General features: G+C 39.5%; 1 protein-coding gene across 3 annotated transcripts in view; it reads left to right on the plus strand.

Annotated features, from left to right (window-relative positions):
- Window positions 1-1,064: 1,064 nt before the first annotated feature.
- Window positions 1,065-12,861, plus strand: part of CUL2 (cullin 2) — a 38,973-nt gene continuing 27,176 nt past the window's right edge. Inside the window, exons 1-4 of one of the 3 annotated variants that reach the window (XM_053976678.1) lie at window positions 1,065-1,146; window positions 4,340-4,478; window positions 10,406-10,508; window positions 12,340-12,434. In XM_053976678.1, the coding sequence (XP_053832653.1) occupies window positions 4,360-4,478; window positions 10,406-10,508; window positions 12,340-12,434 (317 nt within the window). In that variant the 5' untranslated portion in view covers window positions 1,065-1,146; window positions 4,340-4,359. Of the gene's footprint in view, window positions 1,147-1,395; window positions 1,483-1,572; window positions 1,692-4,339; window positions 4,479-10,405; window positions 10,509-12,339; window positions 12,435-12,861 lie in introns of those variants that run through there. The other 2 variants (XM_053976672.1, XM_053976665.1) reach the window with 2 other exon arrangements.

Raw genomic sequence — 12,861 nt, forward strand, 5'->3', positions numbered from 1 at the left:
CTTCCACGCTGAACAACCAAATTATTAGTTTTGAAAATTCCTTCTTTCCTATATCTATGTTTCCAGTTTATAACAGTTAACTCAGGACTAAACTTCCTCATATAACAAAAATTTAGAAAATATGCACTGTGTAATGTTTGGGTAGTGTATAGATAAGATTGTTCTTCATTAACGACCGTCTATCTTGTGATATGTGATCTTGTACAATTAATACATTCACACAGCATGGTTAAATAGCATAATTAAATTGTGCCAGCATATATTTGAACTTCTAAGAGTTTAACTCACAAACTTGTGGCTAACGCTACCACTAAAAAAAGAGCCTTCAGTCCTTTAGAAAATGAGAAAGTGCCCCAGATAGAATCCAACACTTGCAGAAAATAACAAGCACCCAAAAGCTTAAAGTTACAACCTACTTCCCCCCCCCCCCCAGCAAACAGAAGAGCTTTAAACTCTGCTAGTTTCTGTTAAACTAGCAGAATAGAAGAATAAAGGGGTTTACGGTGAAAACAGAGAAAGTTGAAATAGTGTTTAAAATGTCTAGAAGGAGCTAATAAAAGTAATTTTAAAAGAGAACACAAAGGAAAACATTAAGGCTTGATGATAAAGCTGCAAGCACTGGAAATGAAATGGACAATTGCTTGATTTTTAAACAGAGAAAGCAAATTGTTTTGGCGTGAGTTTTGAGTAGTTTGAACAATAGAGAATTTTCAGAAATAAATGCCTGTTTTCCAGAAGACTATTGTCTCCTACGGAGAGCTGCACTATGTGCTCTAAGTGATTCTTTTATTTATTTTTTTAGCTTTTTTTAAAAGAGAGCTGCTGCGTTCAGTTGCGAGCGCCCCGAGCCCGGGCGCGCTGCGCGCGGGGCGAAGCGGGGCCCGGGGGCTCCCACAGCGCGCACGTGCGCCCGGGGCACGTGAGCACGCCCGGCTACTTGGTCTCCGCAGCGACTCTACTTTGTTACTTCCACCCAACAACTCTGTGCTGCCGCTTCCCGCCGAGGCCCCCAAGGGTACGGCGGGCGCTCTGCCGAGGCAGCCGGGGCACTGCCCGGGGCGTCCCGTACCGGCGCAGGGCGCTGGAAGCTGGGGAAATTCCCTGCTGGGGGCCGGCGGCGGGACGGGGACACTTCCAACTTCTGAGGTAACGGCGACGTCCTCACACGAAGCCCGGGAACGCCGCGCCCATGGGAGAGGCCCATTCCAGTCCCCGTCCCCTGCGACTCCATGTCGGGAAGGCGCGGGACGAGAACGGTCCCGCCATGGAGGCGGAGTGACGCGTGCGCGGCGACCGCCCCGCCGCTGGGAAGTGCGGCCGCCCGCGCTCGCCGTACAGTGCGGGCTGTACCAAACCCCGCTGCTCCGGCGGGGGAGGGTGCGATCGGAAAGTGACGGAGCGCCGGGACCCGTCGTTCCCAGCTCATCCTGCGGCCGGCGGAAAAAGCCCAGCGGGCAGAACCCGGGGGCGGCGGCACCGCGGGTGAGGCGGCGGCGCGGCGGCAACAGCACCGAGCGGGGCTGCGGGGCCGCGCCCCGACCCCGTCAGTGGCGGCGCCGGCGGAGGGGCGGGGCGCGAGCGGCTTTGGGTAATGGCAGCGCTGTGAGGACGGAACGGGGCAGCGACCGCGGCCGAGGGCAGGAGCGAGGGAGGCCGGGCGGGGGTCGCTGACTCGGGCCCCGGGCCGCCAGGTAACGCCCTCGCCCGGCCCAGCCCGCCCGCCGCGCTGAGGGGAGGGAGCGCCGCGCTCGCGGGGAGGTGGCGGTCCCGACCCCGCCGGCTGTGCGCGGGGGCGATCGGGCCCTGCCCCCCAGCCGGCCCCGGCCCCGCCGCTGCCCCTCGCCCCGGGCCCCCATCCCCCGGCGGTGTCTGTGCGGCAGCGCCCGCCCGCCGCGTCCTGCCCCGGGTCCTGCCCTTGCCCCGCGGGGAGGGCGCGGTGCGGCCTCTCCGGCGGGGCCGCTCATTATCCGCTGGCTGCGCCCTCAGCCAGTTTCGCTTTTGTTTTGGTGGAGGGAGAAGGTGGGGAGCGGGGAGTGGGGCGCGGGGCGGGAGTAGGCAGCACTGGTCACCTGTTTGACGCGAGTGCTCCTGCCTCTGCGCACCCGCCACGGGCTTGTAATACTGCTCATCGAGGTGGTAAAACAGCTTGGAAATTTAGGGCATTCTTTGATACTGGACAGAATGCTATGTTTATTTGTGTGAACAAATAGATGCAGTATGACAGCGGTATGTTTTAAAGAATGAGGCGATGGAAGCGGCATCTTTTCATTATCCTACTGAGTAAATATGTTTCAATAACATCTATTTACCTTAGGGCTTATCAAACAGGTATGGCTTCCCACGCCCTGAATAGTCTAAACCCCGGGGTAGGTATTCTGCCCTCCTAGAGTTCTTACCGTGATCAATACAAGACATTTAATAATCGAAGTTGGTGAGCTTTTGCATTGCTGACACTGGAGCATAGCATACCCCAAAAAGCCCAGTGTCTTATAGTAAAAGTTATACCATACTTGTTAAAATGTCTCTAAAACACACTTAAATTCATATTTCCATTAAAGTTGTAAGAGAATGCCAAATAACTGTTATTATAAACTATTTAACTCCAGAATACTTGGATAACCATTTTACTTTTACTTTACACAGTAATAGGTTTTAATCATCTTGAACACGGTGTTACTGATTAACGACATTGGGATGTACTGTGGGGAGGACTTTTTCTTCACCCTTCTTTCTTCCCCTCGGTTTTGTGTCTCTTTGAAGAAAGGGCTCTTTTCTCTTGGATGTACCACCTGTGTTTCCAAGACAGCGACTTCTAATATAGCACAAGTACAGCTTCATTACCACAAGCACTTATTATGATTCTTAATGTCTTTTGTGGACCATGATTATTTTTTCTTGGGGTCAGCTGGAAATGATCTTCTGTTTTCCATAAGAGGGGTATTTGGGCTTTTTGAAGATTACCACTTCCCCCTCTCCCATCCTGGAAGTGAGCTGTTGTCTGCCTCTGCTGAGGTTCATGTTTCTGTGAAACATACATCAGTGTGTTTTTCAGCTTACTTTCTTTGATGGATATTTGTTTTGTCAATTCTCACTGATTTTTCTATGTAAACTCCTGCTGACACAAATGGATTGAATTAATAACCATTTTACAAATATCACAACATTTACAGCAGTTGAAGAGCTTGGTTGGTTAGTCATGGGGGCGGGTTGTATGCATGCATGCTAAAAGTTGCATCTGATTTTATTGCTTTTTTCTTAAACTGAGAAGTGATATATCCTGTAAGAGCCAGTAGTGGTTAAGGTAGTAAGCTGGTTGCTAAATAGTTTTTTAGTATGACATTTGATTTTTTTCCGTTACAGAGGTCTGCCTCTTGTACTCAAAGTATGTCACTAGCTTTCTACTTTCCCTTCTGACCTTGAAATTTTCGGAAGACAAGAGTCACTTGTCCATCTGTTTGAAATGGAAATAGAAGTATTCTTTCCACTTTTTATTGTAGTCTTAAAATGTCATGTTTCTTAGCAGGAACTAGACTTGCTTTGGAATGTCACACATCAGGTCCTTACTAGATTTTAGTGGAAATGAGGCTTTCACAGTTGTCTCTTTTTTAAATCACCTTATTTTTCCCCTAGTTTTATTTAGATAATTTAATGTTGAGTGTTTTTTTTTTTTTTGCAATAAATCTCTTCTGCTATTTTTGATAGGATATTACTAGCACAGCTTCTGTATTTTCAAGCCATGTCTTACTTGAAAGATGTCACTGTTTGTCGTATTGCATAGTGCAGTAAGCTGCACAAGCTCTACGTATTGCCCTGTGTTTTCTTTTTCTCATCCCAATCAAAGCTTTCGGGTTTTGTGGCTTTTCAAATGTAACACCAAAAATGTCTCATGAAAGCCTGAGGTAAGCATAGGCTACAAACTGACAGTAGGGATTTCAGATACTCTGGTAATAGTTTAGTTTGTTCTTACCCCAAACTTTCTTAGAGACAGTTGACACAGTTTTTGAATAAAAGTAAACAAATCAAAATTTACAGCAAAGTTGTTTTCTTCATGTGACACTCTTAAATGAATAGTTTGGTGAGATAATGAACTTCACAAAGCATGATGCTGTTAGATTAATTGGTGTTATGTTATAGGCTACTCATACAACATTAATGTTCCATTCCAAAACATTATAATGAGGAATTGTGAGCTTCATTTTGGAGGGGGTGGGTGTTCTTTGTGTCGCTCTATCATAGTGGTGCAGCAGTGTACAAAGTTTAAATTGAAAAATTCAAAGGAAGTGTATATTTTTTTTTAATGATTGTGCAATGTTGTCTGACATGTTTAATTCTTCTACAGATTAACACTAAAGCCCCACAATGTCCTTGAAACCACGAGTAGTTGACTTTGATGAAACATGGAACAAACTTTTAACAACGATTAAAGCTGTTGTGATGTTGGATTATGTTGAAAGAGCAACGTGGAATGATCGCTTCTCGTATCCTTTAAGTGAAAAATCTGACTTAATGTGTTTGTGTGATGTGTTTAGCACAGGGTAAACCTGTGTTATATAACAGTGATCCTGGGCAGCTTGTTGTTAGGCTGTACCTGTTATTAGGACTGTGAATAAGTGGAAAGGGATGGGAAATTCTGCATATTTGGGAAGTATTCTATGTGAAAATCACCATGCTGATAAAAAGTAAATTAGTCTCAGCTTTAGTCACTTTTGGTAGCTCTAATACTTAGCTTATGCTAAAGCTGCTCTTACAGGTATTGAGCGTCTCCTATTCTGACAATGAGATTTTCTTGTATATTTAAGTGTTTATGTGTAGCAGGGGAAATACCCAGGACAGAGAGTGCACATTTTTAAATTTGAGATGTGAGGGATGATGAGGTTGTTCTGTGTAAAGATTTCTCCCTCTTTGCATTTCTAACTGTACTGATAACTAGCATATTAGCCATTTCCACAGCAAGGATTTATTAAAAAGCCTTCTTCCTTTCCCTCCACTGTTATTGCCTTATTGCTCATGACAGTTAAGCTATGGTTAAGAATAACTACTCTGTCTGCATTCATATGGTCTTGCTGTTCAAGTCACAGCTGTACATACATTGATGTAGTGGAAAGGTTTATGTTTTACATGTAAAATGCATCTGTAATATTTTACAAGTTTTAAGTTTCAGTTTCAGGGCTCATTTTTGAAGTATAACATTTCTAACCAGTTATACTGTGCCCATGTATTCATTAGCCATTACATTGTGGTGAATAATTGGAGAATTTTAGGAGGCTTTGCACCTCTTCTGCAGGGGTTGGTCACAGTTTGGTTTAACTATGAGGGGGAAGAATCATTTAGACTTATTTATTGATTTGTTAATTCTCGTGGGTGAAAAAAGAAGCACCTGAGAAGATCCTTATACATAAGTTTTTACAACATAAGTTTATTTTGTGGGTAGGAGCTTGACTCTAAATCTCATCTAATTCTGAACATGTTAACCATTTCTCAGAATTGCTTTCCCACGTGGCTGTGTTTTGAGTTTGTGCATGTGTATATGTACGTAGCTCCTAGTTCTTGTGGAGACGTTTTGTGGCGTAATAATCTTTAAGAGCTCTTTCATTTAAAAAAATTGTAATTAATTTCTGGGGGCATGACCTTGTACTGAAGTCAAGTTTAAGTGACTCTAGAATTTTTTTAAAAATGGAACTAATTAGGTGGGTACTTACATGCTGAGAAGTTGTTCTGCAGTCATTCTTTCTAAGCAGTTTTTGAGGATTACACAAGTCAGTCTTTATCAAGTGGTTAAATTCTGTAGCTTAAAACTTTTGAACAAGAGTATCTAAAATAGATTTAAATACAAAATAATAATTGTTGCATGAGATGTTGTATTGATTCCTCGTCACACTGTTTTGCTCACAACTTCATATGTGGAGACCTTGCACACACATTTGCTGTTGATCCTCTTTTGGGATTTAGTCCAGTTGATTGAACATCAGAAAAGGATTGCTTATGAATAGCATACTCAGGAAGCAGTCTTGGAATAATCATTTGGCATGTAATTCTTAAGACCTAACTTAGTATCATCTCTTAATTACATTCCTTGGAAAGTGGCACTGTTAGTGTCTGATTTGGCACGGGCATGAGCCTTTTGGCTTATTTTCTGTGGCTGAATGGCCTAAGGAGTTTGTGTAACTTCCAGCTTGAATGTTGGTTGTTGAGTAGTTCTGCTTCCTGTAACCAGACTTTGTGTTTTAACACAAGGTGCTCAGTGAGTGCTCAACAACTTGGTGGAACTGGTAGTTCTATACAGCTGGAATAAAAGCTTTTTCCAGGTTTTATACATAAAGAAGACTAAAGTATTAAATATTTTTTTTTAATTGGCATTTAAAAAATACGTCATCTTGTTCCTTGTTAACTTTTTATTCTCTCTTAAATTCAGTTTAATTGGAGTAATGTTTCTAAACATCTACAGCAATTCTAAAGGAAATGTTCTATTAACTCTTTTTCTTATTGCTTAATCAGCACAATAGAAAGATGGCAAATTATTTTAACTGTTTCAATAAAACCCAATAAATAAAATTTCATTGATTATAGTATCAGTTGATCTTTGTACTGTATAGTTGACACAGTGATGTGGAAACAAAGGATAAGATACAGCAAGCAATCACTGTTTCAATCTGCATCAGTGTATTCTAAGTGTTACCTTTCCCTTGTGCTGTTTTGGGGCAGCTGAGATCCAGTGGAGTATGGAAACTGACAGTATTTTAGGGATGACAGGTTTGTACTGCACATACTCCACTTCTAGAACTAATTTTTGCCCCACTAGTTCCCAGAACTTGTTTGTCTTTAATATAGTGTTTCCTTTGTAACTTATGGTAATTTTATTGTTAAACATGGCTTATCTTTAAATAAATGTTTTACCTCATACTTGAAATGGTAGAATGGCAATGAGCTGGGAACCACAATGGTGTAAGAGTTAAAATCTTCTGGAAAAGATCATCTGAAAGACCATATGTCCTTTTATTTAGAATGTGAGTCATCCTGAACCACCTTTGACCTTCAGATTTCCTTTAAAGATTTTCTCTAGAAAGAAATGTGTATGAACTTGTTTCATTGTCTGGTAAATGAGTGACAGATACATCTCTGTTTGAGGTGTTATTGTGAATACATTGTATCACTTTCAAGACTGTTCAGTAGGCATAGGAGTGCTTTTTAAGTTAAGGCTTGGTTAGAGAGTGGTCAGTAGTTCCTCTGTACTTTAATAACTGCCTTTTACCTAGAACTTTTTTGAATAGGTAGAACATCAGACTCTTCCTGTTGTTGTCTTGGGACTTCTACCCAGTAAGTTAAAATAAGATCAACAGTACCCAGGGACAGCTGTGCTTCAAACATAATTATTTTAAAAGTATGGAGCATGGCCACCTGCTTTTTTTCACCATTTTTTCCCGAAATTTGTTCTCCCTCCTCTAATGAACTGTTTTGCAAGGACCCTATGATGAACCAGAAACTTAAACATATATCTTTAAAAACAATTGGCCAAGAAGGAAGAGTAAATAAAGTTCATATGGTCATGATTCTTTCTCACTGAGTCCTGAAATTCTCTGCAAATTTTGTTTCTGTTACAGAAGACTGATGAATATAAATTTTCCCAAAGTTCTACACTGGTTGCCTAGAGAAGTCCTAACTAAGTGCTTTTTTAACCCTGAGGACAATATTTGTGAGTTTTTATAGCCTTGAATATAGTATTTTCTTGTTGATAGTAATTTTGTTGTTGTTCCTTCTTAGTTTGGAAGTGCTTCAGTTTGCCATTGCTGGGTTGCCACTCAAATAGCAGCTACCAAAGCACTTAAGTCACAGAAGGGTTTTGATGTTCTTGTTCTCAATACAGAGCAAAGGCCCCTAGGCAGCAGGTTGGCTGCAGCTTCCTCTGGCCTTTCTCACCCTGCAAAACTGCATGCTGAACTGGAAGAACAGATGGCTTTCACCATTAAAGATAAATTATTGAACAGTAAAAGCTTCTTCCTGTTCTATGGGACAGCAGCACAGGAAAAATAGGCTTTAAGTTTATGGAGTGAAATACCAGTGATGATTAGTGATTAGTTTCACGTCAGAGATTTTTTTTTCTTGTTTTGTTTGTTTGGGTTTTTTTGGGTTTTTTTTTTTTTGTTTTTGTTAAGAGAGTCACAACACTTTGAATATGACCCTCAAATGTGGATTCTGGACTTAAAGATAAAATTGATAAAGAAACAATTACAAATTGAGCAAGAAAGAACAGTTTTGTAACAGTCAAATATATTTCAATCTCATGATAGCTTTTCTTTTGTATAATTCCAGAGAAACTTGATATCCAGCAAGTAGTATTTGGTTGATACAGGAGGGTGAGGTGCCTGTTCAAGTGCTTCTGTGATTAAACTCTTAGTTTGTGTATCTGCTGATATTAAACACAGTGGCAAATGTCAAGGAAGAATACTAGATTCGGCTTTCTTCATTTGTAAGAAAATTTGTTCTCTAGAATAAGGAAAGGCATGTTTGGAAGATGTGCAGTTTCATGAAGGAGTAAAGATACCATTTTCATTCATAAATAGGTTTATTAAAACTAAGAAACTTGTTCACAAGATAAAATCAGAGATATTTGTTTGCTGCTTTCATCAAATAAACTGTCATTGCTATATTCTTGTGCTGCTATGGTGAAGACTGCCTCTTTCCTCTGAATTTGTAAGTTCTTGTAGTAGAGATCTGTAGATTTTGGTGATTCAGGTAGTGTAGTTGTGGATCGAAAGAGAAAAAACTCATATCCCTTTTTCTTGTGAGCAAATTATGAAGATTTCTAATTCTGAGTTTAATTTTTCAGAAATATCTTGGTATAGTGAAGAGGCTTGTGGCTTGAATTATATTGAGGATGCATTTGACTATTCACCGTCCTTAGACTGAGAAAATTTGTTGGGGAGGGGAAAGTGTAAAAATCAATTATTCTTCACCATCTCTTTAATAGAATATTTCATTCTTCTCTATTTAAGTTTGTTTTGATATTTTATGGGTCATTACTTTACAGGATGGTGTATTGTATTGGTAGCTACTGTTACAAAGCAGTGGATGTTGCCTGTTTTGTTTCACAGTGTTTCCATTTAACACTTTTTGCTGTTCTGAGGAGAATTCTAGCAAAGATGATCTATGTGGGTGAAATAATGTACTCAAGATTAGATTCTGGTTGGGGGTCTCTGAGATTCCAGTTGCCGTATAAAGGGGTTTTTTTCCTAATTAGCTCTCCTGCATCAGAATCTTCTTTGTTTTGAGTAGTAATTTTGTATAAAAAAATGAAACATGCATTTGGACAAGCTGTGTGATGAGAGCTTTACACTGTTCCGTAGATTAAGCAGGTGACTCTTCAACTGTCTGTCTTCTACCTCCTTTCACACAGGCTTGTGCTTTTTTAGGGTAGACTAGCAGATCTTGTGTCTTCCCTTGATTGAAGTGATATGCTAAATTATGGATTTCTTCCATGGCTGGCTCTATAAAGTGCTTAGGCTTAGTGGTTAAGCCATGTTTTAAAGTAACTTTTGCAGAATTAGTTTATTTCCCACAGTTGTTCATGTGAAGCTTGACCTAATCCTTGCTTGACTTTCCTGAAAGCAAAGTTCTCAGTAATAACTCCTCTTCCTCAAGTTACTCTTAAAACTTGATACAAACCAAAGGTATAGCTCTGCAAGGTAGTTTGGGGACAAAACCACCTTAAGGGTGGCTTAACAGGTTGTTGCTGCCCCTTTAAGTTAGCAAGTACAACTGATTTTTGTGGCTGTGATATAAACAGGATTACTGAAATTATCATAATGGTTAAAAAGAATATAAACTTTTTTTTTTTTATCCAGACCACCATTGTGATTCTTTAATTTTCAGTGTCCCCTGAAATTGTTTTACCTGTGGAGTGAGGGCAAAATTCAGGGACAATAAGTTATTTCGGACTCCAGGAAGGAAAACTTGAAGTCTGCTTCACCATGTGTTTGCTCTGCTCTGTACTTGACTAATCATGTTCTTAATCTAATTAGTGCTCCTTTTCATTATATGAGAAGAGTTTCAGTTCATGCTGGCTGCAAATACAGAAGAATGGTGCATGAAAGCTGCTTTTTCACCTTGAGATTATTGTATATTATACATGGCAAATAAAGGGTAGAAACCACATCAGTATGGAACTATCAGAAGTTTCAAGATCTTAGCTCTAACATTGCCTCAGCATTCAGTATTTAATATAGATTGGATTCTGCACAAGCCAATACTTACACTAATTTCAGAAAATGATCCATTTTATCTTTTTTGGTCAATGTAAAAAAAAACCCCAAAACCTAAACTGCATGTGGGTAGGAGAAAGGGTTCTGTAAATCATAAACTTTGTTGATATGTTTTCACACTTTAATACAAACCTTGACTTTAAGCCCAGGGACATTTATGCTTTGTGTGTGGCCTATCCCGAACCTCTTGGAGAGAGACTTTATACTGAGACTAAAATTTTTTTGGAGAATCATGTACGCCATTTGCACAAGGTAACCTGTACAGTTACTGATGTCCATGTAGGTGTTCTTCATCCTTCTTTTTTTTTTTTTTTGACTTTTTATAGGCCTTTATGCGACTAAATCACAGGTGACAGAGTTGCAGAGACACAATACTTGTATGTATGAAATATGTAACACATGTCACAACATGTACACAAATGTGGGCAGGTATTATAGATACCTATTGATATGCAACACAAAAGAAATAATTTTCATTCTAAGCCAACAGTTGTGGTTTATGCAATATATTCATTGGTTTGAAACGCAAGTTCTTTCTTTTACATTGAATGTTTATAATCAAACAAGTTAGAAAAACATCTTCATTTTGCAAATGTTCTGTAGTTTGTCATTAGCCTTCTGTTTCAAGAGAAATGTATCTGCTCTAGTGTCTTGGAAAACTGATTGTATATACTCTGTTAAAAATAAACAAAAACCTTCTGAAATGTGTGGGAAATAAACACTTGGGAGGAGAGGAAATAATGGCAAATTATTTATTATGACAACAATATTTGTATGTCTGTATAGCTGTGAGTTAACTTGTGTTTCATCAGCTAAGACAGCAAATTTCATTAGAATTATGATTCATCATGTTTTGTAGATAGGACAGATGAATGGTGCCTCCATCTATATCAGTAAAAAGAGAAGTAGATTTAAATAAGATGCTTATCAGTGTCTTTATAGGGGGTAAAGCATTGCAAATTCTGCATAGTGCTGCTTAATGGCTTCATGCTTAGGTACCTGAGTATTTGACAAGATAGACTGGGTGTCTTAATGGGCAGTTCCACTGGCTACAGAGAGGCCAATTCTGGCGCTCTGATAGACTAAATCAGTTCACTAAACTAGAGAACTCTGCCAAATAAGTTCTTCATTTATTTAATGAGCTGAATGAGCTCACTTAGGATAATCAGGCAGGTGCCAGCACAGTGGAAGCTTTGAGAAGTACTGGAAAGCATACATCCAGTTTTTAAATTGGCTATCTACCACTTGTCTCTGAAATAATGATGGAAAACCTTTGCAAAATGCATACAGCAGAGTAAAGTGTTCTCAATTCTGTTTTGTCTACTAACTTTACTCCTTCATATTTTTTTTACCCTTTTTTGCATTTTTTGCATGAGCTTCTTTGCTGCTTGAGCCAGATTTTAAAATTACAAACTCTGGAGAGAATTCAAGTTGAATTCCTAGGATCTTGTCCTCCCTCACAAATCATACTAATTAGTTTAAATGGTTGAACTTACTTCTCTGAAGTATGAATCTATTTTGAGAAGTTCAGTAGCTTTTCAAATGATGATTTGCTTAAATTTCAAAAGATTTGGGCCTAGATTTGAAAAACTTTAATGCTTTTTTTTCATTTACATGTGTCTGTGCTTTGTTAAACTTGTTTTATTCTGTGATTCTTGGTACATATAAGGACTTGTCTATCCAGTAAAGCATAGTGGTTTTATAGTTGGTCAGTTCTTCTGGTGTGCAGTGCATGTGGCTGTGTGAATATAAAATGGATCTGTGTCACTGAGAGAATGGTTCTGTGAGTTATCCCACCAGTTTGATGTGAGAATATGAACCAGGCTTATTCAAGCAGGTACTTCTGAAAAGATCAATACAAAACAATACAGATTGTTATTTTTAAATACAAAATAAAGCAAGTCCAGGTGTTCTAGCTGGCATACCAAAACTTGGTAGTATTAAGATGTGTAAGCTTTTTGGTCATTGCCACAATTCTGAATATGCAAATACTGTTCCAAAATGATAATCCTGTGATAACTTCCTAAGTATGTGTGCTATTTTCATACTAATTCTAGTGTGTGGGGTATGTGTGCCTTCACAGAGAGTTCTGGAAGCTGAAGAACAAGTACTGGTTATGTATCACAGATACTGGGAAGAGTATAGCAAAGGGGCAGACTATATGGACTGCTTATACAGGTAAGCTTTGCAAAAGAGTTGTTAAACCTTTGAAATTAACATGAAATTTAACATGACCTGCAGGTTAAGTTGAAGAGTGTTGATTAAAGAGAGCATTAGATTAATATGCCTCAGGTTAATTTTGGAGAGAATATAGTTATGGTAGCAGAACATGAGAAAAAAGGAATAATGCCTCAACAGGTAAGTATCCAAGACAGTTTCTAAAGTTCTTTCATTACTAATATATTCTGCTTGATGTTGCAGTGTCAAATGTGTTGGTGCTAATCAAGCCTGCAGTGTATAAACTCATAATACTAGGAGTTCTTCTACAAGGATGGCACTGTACTGCAGTTTGCAGTTGAACCAGCATGGTTTGAGTCAAAGCTTTAAGATATTCTACTTTTTATGAATTAGTTGGTGTTCTTTTCTTATTGCATGCCTACTCTGA

Source organism: Vidua macroura, chromosome 1 (assembly GCF_024509145.1).
Source record: "Vidua macroura isolate BioBank_ID:100142 chromosome 1, ASM2450914v1, whole genome shotgun sequence".
Lineage (NCBI taxonomy): Eukaryota > Metazoa > Chordata > Aves > Passeriformes > Viduidae > Vidua > Vidua macroura.